This window comes from Equus przewalskii, chromosome 25 (genome assembly GCF_037783145.1).
Source record: "Equus przewalskii isolate Varuska chromosome 25, EquPr2, whole genome shotgun sequence".
Lineage (NCBI taxonomy): Eukaryota > Metazoa > Chordata > Mammalia > Perissodactyla > Equidae > Equus > Equus przewalskii.
Genome location: NC_091855.1, coordinates 15,996,055 through 16,008,142, shown reverse-complemented (window position 1 = coordinate 16,008,142; position 12,088 = coordinate 15,996,055). Strand labels below are relative to the sequence as shown.

Below are 12,088 nucleotides of genomic sequence, written 5' to 3'. Positions count from 1 at the left end.
CAGAAACCTTACAGGCTCGAAGGGAGTGGCACAATATATTCAAACCATCGAAAGGAAAAAACCCACAGCCAAGAATACTTTACCCAGCAAGGTTATCATTTAGAATGGAAGGAGAGATAAAGCGTTTTCCAGACAAGCAAAGACTACAGGAGTTTATCACCACTAAACTGGCCTCACAAGGAATGTTAAAGGGACGTATTTAAGGGAAAAGAAAATACCAAAACTAAGAATGAGAAAATTATGACAGAAAAAAATCACTGGTAAGGTCACATATACAGTAAAGGTAGTGGATCAACCACCTATAAAGCTAGTATCTAGGTCAAAAGACAAAAGTATTAGACAGATGTCAGCGTCATGGCGGAGTGAACTTGACCGGGACTCTCTCCCCTCCAACAGACAACAAAAAGGAGCAACCACATTCCAACAGAAAATACCCTAAAAGCACAAAAATCCTCGGAGGGTCATGGCAGCCACAGGACAGAGGGCGGAGAAGCTGGAGCCCCACTCAGAGGAGCTGGAACAGGGTAAGAGAGAACTTCGCTCCCTCCTCTAAAGACTGCAGTCACTGCCGTGGGAGGTTCCATGAGGGAAGAAGTGGGGGAGGGGTCGCGAATCCACAGGATCATCCAGGACTCCCTAGGGTCCTTGCAGCCTAGAGGGAAGCCCTCTAATGGGGCGAAAGCTTTAACAGAATTAGTGCTTCAAACCAAGACCCAGGAGACCAGATAGTGAGAGCTGATCCAGAAACCCGGGACTGCACACAGGAGAAAGCGCCCCTCCCCTGACCCACCTTGCGCCATCTCGGCTGAAGGCAGAGGGTTCAGAATATGCGGCTCTTGACCCCTCATCCACTGGCGATAGGCTGTAACTGCAACCAAATAATATCAGAATGGGAAAGACACAAACTTCCAACATCAGGTAATTCCTCACATCTCCAGACCAGAGAGCAAACAACAAGCACCCAGAACTCAGTCCTGAGGACACAGAAATAAGCAAACTAAATGGCAAAGAATTCAAAATAGCTATCATCAAAGAACTCAATGAGGTAAAAGAGAACGTAGAGAAACAATTCAACAAATTCAGGAGCTACTTCACAAAAGAGATTGAAACTGTAAAGAAGAATCAACCAGAAATATTAGAGATGAAAGACACAACGGAAGAGACGAAACAAAATACTATCCACTGAATGTTTGTGTGGACACCATAGAGGAGTGAATCAGCATAATCCAAGATAGACATGTTGAAATGCTCCAGACAGAGGAGGAGAGAGAAGTAAGACTAAAAAGAAATGAAGAAAGTCTCTGAGAAATATCCGACTCAATGAGGAAATGCAACATCAAGTATAGGTATTCAAGAAGGAGAAGAGAAGGAGAATGGAGCAGAAAGCATGTTCAAAGAAGTAATAGCAGAGAACTTCCCAAATCTAGGGAATGAGAGGGAAATATGTGTGGAGGAAGCTTCCAGATCTCCTAGATCTGTCAATGTAAAAAGACCTACTGCAAGACATATAGTAGTAAAACTGGCAAAAATGAATGACAAAGAAAGAATACTCAGGGCAGCATGGCAGAAGAAAATAACCTACAAAGTTACCCCTGTCAGACTTTCACCAGATTTCTCTGCAGAAACCTTAAAAACCAGGAGAGAGTGGAATGACATATTCAAATCTTTGAAAGATAAAAATCTTCAGCCAAGAACATTCTATCCAGCAAAAATATCCTTCTGATATGAGGGAGAAATTAAATCTTTCCAAGACAAACAAAAGCTAAGGGACTTCGTAGCCATGAGACCCCCACTGCCATGAGAAATCCTCAAGAAGGCCATCATACCTGAAAAAAAGAAAAAACAGGAGAAAGGGGTCACAAAACACAGAGCAAGGAGACATATGATAGACAGAATCAGAATAGGATAGCAAATATTCAACTATAGCATTAGGCTAGAGGGAAGGAAAACACTGAAAACAAAGACAATCTTGTCACTTTAACCACAAACTCACAACACAAGTTAGAATAAGATATCAGAATAATAACTTAGGAGGGGAGGAGGAAAGGGACTGAATCAGTTTAGACTAAGGGAATAAGAGGCCATCAGAAAGTGGACTATGTTATACGTGAGATTCTGAATACAACCTTCATGGTAGCCACTAAACTAAAAAGCAGAACAGGGACACAAAAAACAAACAAGGAAAGAACAAAGAAACACATCATAAAAAACTGCATAACTCAATGGGTAGACCAAAACACAGAGGACGAGAAACAAAAGAAATGCAGGAAAACCGGAAAACAAATGATAGAATGACAGCATTAAGCCCTCATACATCCATACTCACCCTCAATGTAAACAGATTGAACTCTCCAATAAAAAGACACAGACTGGCAAGGTGGATTAAAGAACAAGATCCAACAATTTGTTGCCTCCAGGAAGCACGTCTCAGCTCCAATGGCAAATACAGGCTCAGAGTGAAGGGCTAGAAAATGATACTCCAAGCTCATCGCAAACAAAAGAAAGCAGATGTTGCAATACTTATATCAGACAGAGTAGACTTCCAGATAAAGCAGGTAAAGAGAGACAAAGAGGGGCAATAGAGTGATCAAAGGGACACTCCATCACGAAGAAATAACGCTTAGGAATATCTATGCACCCAACACAGGAGCACCAAAGGTCATAAAGCAACTATTAACAAACCTAAAAGAAGAAGATATCAAAAATAACACTATAATAGCAGGGGACCTCAACACCCCATTCACATCAATGGACAGATCATCTAGACAGAAAATCCACAAGGAAACAGTGGAATTAAACCAAAAGCTAAAACAGTTGGACTTAAGAGACACATATAGAACACTCCATCCAAAAACAACAGAATACACATTCTTCTCAAGTGCACACGGAACATCCTCAAGGATAGACCATATGGTGGGAAACAAGGCAAACCTCCATAAATTTAGAAAAGTTGAAATAATAACAAGCATCTTCTCTGGTCGTGATGCTATAAAGCTAGAAATTCATTACAAGAAAAAAGCTGAGAAAGGGACAAAGATGTGGAGACTAAACAATATGCTGTTGAACAAGCAATAGAGCATTGAAGAAATTAAGGAGAAATCAAAAAGTATCTGGAGACAAATGAAAATGATAACAAGCCATACCAACTGATATGGGATGCAGCAAAAGCTGTATTAAGAGGCAAATCCGTTGCAATACAGGCAAACCTTAACAAACAAGAAAAATCCCAAATAAGTAATCTCAAATTACACCTAGCTGAATTAGAAAAAGAAGAACACACAAAAGCCAAAGTCAGCAGAAGGAGAGAAATTATCAAACCAGAGCAGAAATAAATCCTATTGAAACAAAAAAGGGGTTAGAAAGAATCAATGAAACTAAGAGCTGGTTATTGGAAAAGGTAAACAAAATTGAGAAACCTTTAGCTAGACTCACCAAGAGAAAAAGATAGAAGGCTGAAATAATACGATCAGAAATGAAAAAGGAGAAATTACAGAGGACACCACAGGGATATGAAGGATTATAAGAGAATCCCATGAAAAACGATATGCCAACAAATTGGATAATCTATAAGAAATGGATAAATTCTTAGAATCATATAACCTTCCAAAACTGAATCAAGAAGAAATAGAAAGAGCCAGTCCCAATGGCCTAGTGGTTAAAAGTTCAGCACTCCCCACTTTGGCAGCTCGGGTTCACTTCCCAGTTGCAGAACCACGCTACCTGAACATGGCAGAACACACTGCCATGTGGTGGTGGCAGCTCACATAAAAGAACTAGATTGACTTACCACTAGGATATACAACTATGTACTGGGGCTTTGGAAAAGAAAAAGAAAATAAAAAAGAGGAAGATTGGCAACAGATCTTAGCTCAGGACCAATCGTTCCCTGCAAAACAAAAACAAAAACAAAACAGGTTAGCTGTTATTATAAAAAGGAGAAGTAAAAAATAGAGAATCTGAGTAGACTGATCACTAGGAAAGAGATCGAAACAATAATCAAAAACCTCTCAAAAAGCCAAAGTCCAGGACCAGATGGCTTCCCCAGTGAATTCTACCAAACATTCAGCAATGACCTAATACCTATCCTTCTCAAACTCTTCCAAAAAGCTGAAGAGAAGGGGACCGTTCCTAACTCATTCTACAAGGCCAACGTTACCCTGACACCAAAACGAGACAAGAGTAATGTAAAATAGGAAAACTCTGGCGACTATCACTGATGAACACATATGCAAAAATCCTCAACAAAATACTAGAAAATCGAATACAGTACATCAAAAGGATCATAACCCTGGTCAACTGGGATTTATTCCAGGAATGCAAGGATGATTCAACTTCCACAAATCAATCGACGTGAGACACCCCATTAACAAAAGGAAGGATAAAAAATCACAAAATCATCTCAATAGATGCAGAGAAAGCATTCAACAAGATGCATCATCCACTTATGATAAAAGCTCTGAATAAAATGGGTATGGAAGGAAAGTACCTCAACGTAATAAAGGACCTATAAGACAACCCCACAGCTAACATCATACTCAATGGAGAAAAATTGAAAGCTATTCCTCTAAGAACAGGAACCAGACAAGGATGCCCACTGTCACCACTCTTACTTGACACAGTATTGGAAGTCCTAGTGAGCGTAATCAGGAAAGAAAAAGAAATAAAGGGATTCAAACTGGAAAGGAAGAAGCAAAACTGTCACTATTGCAGATGACATGATTTTATACATATAAAACCCTAAACAACCCACCAGAAAACTGTTAGAAATAATAAACAAATATAGTAAAGTTGCAGGGCACAAAATCAACATACAGCAATCAGTTGTGTTTCTTTGCACTAACAATGAAATAGCAGAAAGAAAAATTAAGAATACAATCCCATTTACCCTAGCAACAAAAGGAATAAAATACCTAGGAATAAATTTAACCAAGAAAGTGAAAGACCTGTACAGTGAAAACTATAAAACACTGTCGAAAGAAATCAAAGCAAACACAAAGAAATGGAAAGATATTCTGTGCTCGCGGATTGGAATAATTAACTTAGTTTAAATGTCCATACTTCCTAAAGCAATCTACAGATTCATTTCAATCCCTATCAAAATCCCAATGACATTTTTCACAGAAATAGGACAAGGAATCATATACATAAAATTTGTGTGGAACAACAAAAGACCCCAAATATCCAAAGCAACCCTGAGAAAGAAGAACAAACCTGGAAGTATCACACTCCCTGACTTCAAAACATACTACAAAGATATAGTAATCAAAACAGCACAGTCCTGGCACAAAAACAGACACACAGATCAATGGAACAGAAGTGAGAGCCCAGAAATAAATTACACATCCATGGACGGCTAATTTTCTGACAAAGGAGCCTAAAGCACATGATGGAGAAACGAAACACTCTTCAGTAAATGGTGTTGGGAAAACTGGATGGCCACAGGCAAAAGAATGAAACTAGACCGTTATCTTGCACCATACACAAAAATTAACTCAAAATGGATTAAAGATGCGAATGTATGACCTGAAACCATAAAACCCCTAGAAGCAAATAGAGTCAGTGTACTCTTTGACATTGGTCTTAGCACTGTCTTTTTGAATACCGGTCTCCTCAGGCAAGGGAAACAAAAGAAAAAATAAAGAGATGGGAATATGTCAAACTAAAAAGCTTCTGCACAGCAAAGGAAGCCATCAACAAAAGACAAACCTAACAATTGAGAGAAGATATTTGCAAATCATCGATCTGATAAGGGGTTAGTATCCAAAATATACAAAGAACTCATACAACTGAGCAACAACAACAACAAAAAACAAAATGCCCAATTAAAAATAGGAAGAGGATATGAACAGACATTTTTCCAGAGAAGATATACAGATGGCCAACAGACACATGAAAAGATGTTCCACATCGCTAATTATTAGGGAAATGCAAATCAAAACTACAAGGAGATATCACCTCATTCCCCTCAGAATGGCTATTATTACAAAGACAAGAAATGACAAGTGTTGGAGAGGATGTGGAGAAAAGGGAACCCTCATACACTGCTGGTGGGAACGTAAACTGGTGGAGCCTCTAAGGAAAATAGTATAGTGATTCCTCAAAAGATTAAGAATAGAACTACTATGTGATCCAGCTCTTCCACTTCTGGGTATTTATCCAAAGAACACAAAAACACTAATGCTAAAAGATATTTGCACCCCTATGTTCATTGCAGCATTATTCACAATAGTCAAGACTTGGAAACAGCCTAAGTGCCCATCAACAGATGAACGGATAAAGAAGATGTGGCCTCTCTCTATATATATTTATATACAATGGAATACTACTCACTTATTAAAAACAATGAAATCTTGGTATTTGCGACAACATGGATGGACCTTGAGGGTATTAAGGTAAGTGAAATGAGTCAGATTGAGAAAGTCAAATACCATATGATTTCACTCCTAAGTGGCAAATAAAGACAACAGCAACAAACCAACACATAGATATAGGAACTAGATCCGTGGTTACCAGAGGGGAAGCAGGGAGGGAGGAGGGTGAAAGAGGAGATAGGGCAGATGTGTATGGTGACAGATGGAAATTAGTCTTTGAGTGGCGAACATGATTGAGTCTAGACAGAAATTAAAATATAATCAAGTACACCTGAAACTTATATAATGTTACAAACCAATGTTACCTCAATAAAAAATTAGTAAATTAAAATATTTTTTAAAAAGAGAAGAGGGGCCTGCCCGATGGCGCAGCGGTTAAGCGTGCACGTTTGGCTTCAGCGGCCCGCAGTTCGCCGGTTGGGATCCCGCGTACGGACATGACACTGCTTGGCAAGCCATGCTGTGGCAGGAGTCCCACATATAAAATAGAGGAAGATGGGCCCGGATGTTAGCTCAGGGCCAGCCTACCTCTGCAAAAAGAGGAGGATTGGCAGCAGTTAGCTCAAGGCTAATCTTCCTCAGGAAAAAATAAAAAATAAAAATGAATGAAAATAAAAAGAGAAGAAGTAACAAGTGTTGAAGAGGGTATTATGCTAAGTGAAATAAGTCACATGGAGGAAGACAAATACTGTGTGGTTTCATTCATATGTGGAATATGAAAATAACAAAATAAATGAACAAACAAAACAAAAACAAACACAGATACAGAAAACAGATTGGTGATTACCAAAGAAGAAGGGGATGAGAGGAAGGTGAAATGGGTAAAGGGGGTCAATTGTATGGTGACGAATGGAAACTAGATTTTGATGATGAGCATGCCGTAGCATGTACAGAAGTCAAATTGTAATGTTGTACACATGAAACTTATATAATGTTGTAAACCAATGTTGGCTCAACAAAAACAAAGAAGATACAGAAGTTTCCCATCACTCCAGAAAGTTCCCTCTATTCCTCCATTCCCCCACTTCAGGAACTACTGATATGAATTCTATTCCCAGGAATTAGTTTGGAGTATAATAGAACTTCACACAAATTAAATCATATCTTAATTTCTGTGATTTACATCCATGTTCTTACATGTGTCAAAAATTTGTTCAGATTTACTGAGTTTCATTCCACTGGATGAATGCACCTGTTTATTTATCCATTCATTAACTGATTACTGGTGGTTTGTTTCAGGTTGTGGAATAAATTCATGAATGACACTGCTATGAACATTCATATACAAGTGTCTGTGCGTAGTTTCCTAGGCCTAGAATTGCTGGGACATACGGTAGGTATAAGTTTCCCTTTATAAGAAACTACTATTATGCACTCTAATTTGTCTTCTCATGACCTCTGTTTACTCTTTCTTTCCATCAACCACCCCCTACAGCATTCAAGTTTTACCATTTATGAATCTAAGTCTCTCCTCAAAATTCTTATAAAGAGAAGCTTCCACTCTCCTCTCCATTCTCTATTTTAGTTAAATGTTGATCCCTTATCTTATTAAGGTGTGAGGGGAAAAAAGTCATAAGTGTCTTAAAATTGCAACAAACCCACTTATTCTTCCCCTGTGACTTCTCCAAGAGTCCGTGGCACTTTTGAGCCCAGGTATACACACTAATTTTCCTAATTCCTCCCATTTTCTTTCCTTCTCTAAGTCCCCTGAGCTAGGATCCCCAGATGCCTGAGCACAGCCTCCCCTAATAAACACACATTGTTATGTCATAGCTCCCCCCTCCCTCCTCAACCTCCCCAGGGTGCCAAGCCTTCAGCCTGTCTCTGCTCTCCTCATGACTACACTGCTAGAGAAGTTGCTGTTTCAGGAATAGTCTTGCCTGCCTCCCACCTGACTGCACTGTTTTTTGAGTCACGGTCTCCCACACTCATGGGGCCTTCCTGGGCCCAGGCCCACAAGACAGGCGATCTCTGGCTGCCTCTGCTCTGTCTGCTCCTGTCCCCGGTCTGCTGCTCCCATGCCCGACCAGGATGGCGCTTCACTTCCTCTGAAGTTGTGATCCCCAGGAAGGTCTCCCATAGGGTAAGTGGAGCTGAGATACAAGGCCAGCTTTCCTACAAGATTCACTTCAGGGGCCAAAGACATGTGGTTCACCTGAAAGTCAAGAAGAACTTGCTGCCCAGACATTTTCCTGTTATCACCGATGACGACCAAGGTGCCATGCAGGAGGACTACCCTTATGTCCCCCGGGACTGTTACTACTACAGCTACCTGGAAGGGGTTCCTGGGTCTATGGGCACCCTGGACACCTGCTATGGGGGTCTGCATGGCATGCTGCAGGTGGATGACTTCACTTATGAGATCAAACCACTGGAGTCTTCTTCCAAATTTGAGCATGTGATTTCTCTGCTTGTGTCAGAAGAAAGATCAGAGGTGGAAAGGTGTACGATTGAGGAGGAAGATAAAGATCACGCATATGAAGAGGCAACACTTGCTGAAACTCCTAGAGCAGCCCCTGTGTATTTGTGGTGGCCACATAGGAAATACTTAAAACTTCACTACACGGTTACTAACTCACTATATGTTCTGGATACAAACCAGACACGTATAGTAGAGAATGTAGTGCTTATAGACAACATATTGGATACCATTTTCAGCCAAGCTCATTACCATGTTCACGTACGTGCTATATGCATATGGAATGATTCAGATAGGGTGAACTTATATAATTGGGCAACTGCTTGGGGAGCTTTAAATGATTTTGGGCTGTGGAAATGGCATGGATGGTATACCTCACTTCCTCATGATAGTTCATTGATTCTTACAGCACGGAAAATCAGTCGCGTCTCACATTATGCTTTCCAAGATGGAATATGCAACCCCAATTGGGGAGTAGCATACGCATTAGTAGCAAATTATCACATATTTTTAGCTTCATCTATTGCAGCGCATTCACTATGTCATTTATTTGGTGTTAATCATGACACAGCTGGTTGTCATTGTTTTCGGAGAGCCAGCTGTGTCATGTCTGCTGAGCCTGGTCTTCTAGATATGATGAGCAATTGTACATATGGCAGAATGCATGATCGGGCTTCTATGTGGGATCCTTGTGGGAGTGTTCGAAATAACCCATACACAAATTTTCCATATGTAGCTCCTCGTTGTGGTGACAAGATCATAAATATGGATGAAGAATGTGACTGTGGCTCCCTTAAAGCTTGTAGTGACGATAAATGTTGTGAGACCCATTGTGCCCTCAGCACCGGCAGTGTTTGTAGTATAGGACCTTGCTGCATTGGCTGTAGGTATGCTCAGCCTGGAAAGGTTTGCAGAGACACGCCTGGTATTTGTGATCTACCAGAATACTGTAACGGGAGAACACATGTTTGTCCAGATGACCTTTATATCCAGGATGGAACCCCATGTTCACCATTAGCTGTTTGTGTGAGTGGAAACTGTACTGACCGTGATATGCAGTGTCAAGCCCTTTTTGGCCACCAAATAAAAGATGCTGCAGCAATATGCTATGAAAAATTGAATCTAATTGGTGACCGATTTGGAAACTGTGGGGTGAGGGTGACACGAGGAGGAGGAAAACCTGTGACATGTGAAGGTGATGACGTTTTTTGTGGGATGCTACACTGTAGTGCAGTTGGCCAGATTCCTGGTGGAGGTGACCATACTACATTTCGTCATATACTAGCAGATAATGAAAAATGCTTTGGCTACGATGCACACGATGGGACAGAACTGCCAGAATTTGGGCTTGTAGTGGATGGTGCAACATGTGGGCCAGGAAGATATTGTTTAAATCAGAACTGTACTTTTTATCAAGACATTAATTTTGACTGTGATATCCAGACATGCAACTTCAAAGGGGTGTGCAACAACAGGAGACAATGCCACTGTATGGACGGTTGGAAACCACCATCATGCGCGGAGAGAGGACCAGGTGGTAGCCTAGACAGTGGCCCTCCACCTGACAAAACACTACGTCTTCAAACCAAAATAATATTTTCTCTCAACAAGGGAATATTTCTACTGCTTATACGTTTCACTCTTTTCGGGATTGCAATTCTTGGTGGTGTCTGTTCAAAATTAGAAGGAACTCTAGAAAAGAGAATGGAGGAAGAAAGTGTTGAAGAAGGCTAACAGCCTCAATCCAAGTACATACTAACTGGAATGCACAAAATGGCAAAACTCACATTGGCCCTTGCTGGAAGAAATGGTCAATAATCACTCTGATAATCACATAATCCTATAACTATTCTGAGGTTGTCATCTTGAAATAAAATGACTTGGCAGGTAAAAATGGATCTGTGTGTTTAAATCCACTTAACATTTCATGTCTGGTCATGGTATTACTATTCCTGTAGATAATGGAGGGAACTCTTGGATTCACCAACAAGAGGATCTGTGTTTATTTAAAACGTGGATTCTAATGTTTTATAGGCATGCCTGTAGCGAATCTTCTTTGTATTGGTATGCACTTGTTTAACAGTTCATTGGACTTTTTCCCAATGGGTTATGTACTAGATTTTTGTGATTTGTTCATGTTTTTCCTCGTGTTAAATAAGCATAAGAAGAAACCTTGACAGATCCAGTAGGAAGATACAAAACTTTGGTGTCACAGGCACGTGAATGTCAACAGTAGTTCAACCACCTGGTAAGTATGTGATCTTGACCAAAGTATTAGGCTTTCAGAGATTCAAAGTTACATGTTACATTGACAGACGAAATGTACTTTTCCAGAGTTTTGTGATCATCAGTGGAAAGCAACTAAGAAGAGCCCAGAACATCTTAGGCACTTAATACATGCTAACGCTATCATGCTCATTATTGTCCTGGGTTGTGCTACACCTGGGGTATTCCAAATATACTGCCTTGGCATTGTATCTTGTAAAACCATCACATGAGGAGCCATTGATCACTGATATATCACTTCTTAAGGCATCTAGTTATTAATGTCGTAGTATTCACAGTCAAAATCTCAGGAATTGTCTAAGCACGGCTGTATATAAAGTACAGGACGGAACTTACTGGTAGATGGACAGAGAGAAAAGTTTAGGTAGAAACAGGACACGACCGTTTCAAAAAGAGTGCAGTAGAACAGGGTCTGATAGACGATAAGTGTTACATTCATGCTGTTTAAATGCCTCAGGTCTTAGATCAAATCTCTTTCTGAAAATATGGAGTCCAATATTTCAGATGAGGGTAGCTACCAAAGGGGAGGGGAGAGACGCATGAGTAGAGGATCAATAGGATGGCCACTCTACGATGTTGTAATTTGTCCATCTCGTACAGAGCTCTCTTGACCAGCATTTCTTGTCCAGGTGGCTTATCTGGTAGAGTGATCTGGATCTTCATCTGTGAAGAACCTGAGTCCCCATTTACTATGCCCTTGTCAAACATGCGTTGCTGCATTTGCACTTGGCACCGGTATCTACTCACAAGGAGGTTAAATAACCATTTACTAACTGATCCAAATAACCATTTACTAACTGGTTATTTCTTGCTGGTCCAAAGGCAGTGTTGAAACTAGAGTGTGTCTTCTGGAAGGGGAGTCATTTTGTTTTGATTTGAGTAGTCCATTTGTCAAAGTATGATAACTGTGGACCCTGTAACCCTTTTTCTCTCTTTATTTCCATTTTCCCAATATGTGCTCATATTCTTATTGATCTGTTTTGCATTTGTGAAGGATCTTTTGTTTCCCTCA

General features: G+C 40.3%; 1 protein-coding gene across 1 annotated transcript in view; it reads left to right on the top strand.

Annotated features, from left to right (window-relative positions):
- Positions 1-10,671, top strand: part of LOC103545618 (disintegrin and metalloproteinase domain-containing protein 21-like) — a 33,095-nt gene extending 22,424 nt beyond the window's left edge. Inside the window, exon 5 of the mRNA XM_070594622.1 lies at positions 8,145-10,671. Coding sequence (XP_070450723.1) covers positions 8,145-10,524 — 2,380 coding nt within the window. The 3' untranslated portion in view covers positions 10,525-10,671. The remainder of the gene's footprint in view (positions 1-8,144) is intronic.
- The last annotated feature ends 1,417 nt before the right edge of the window (positions 10,672-12,088 follow it).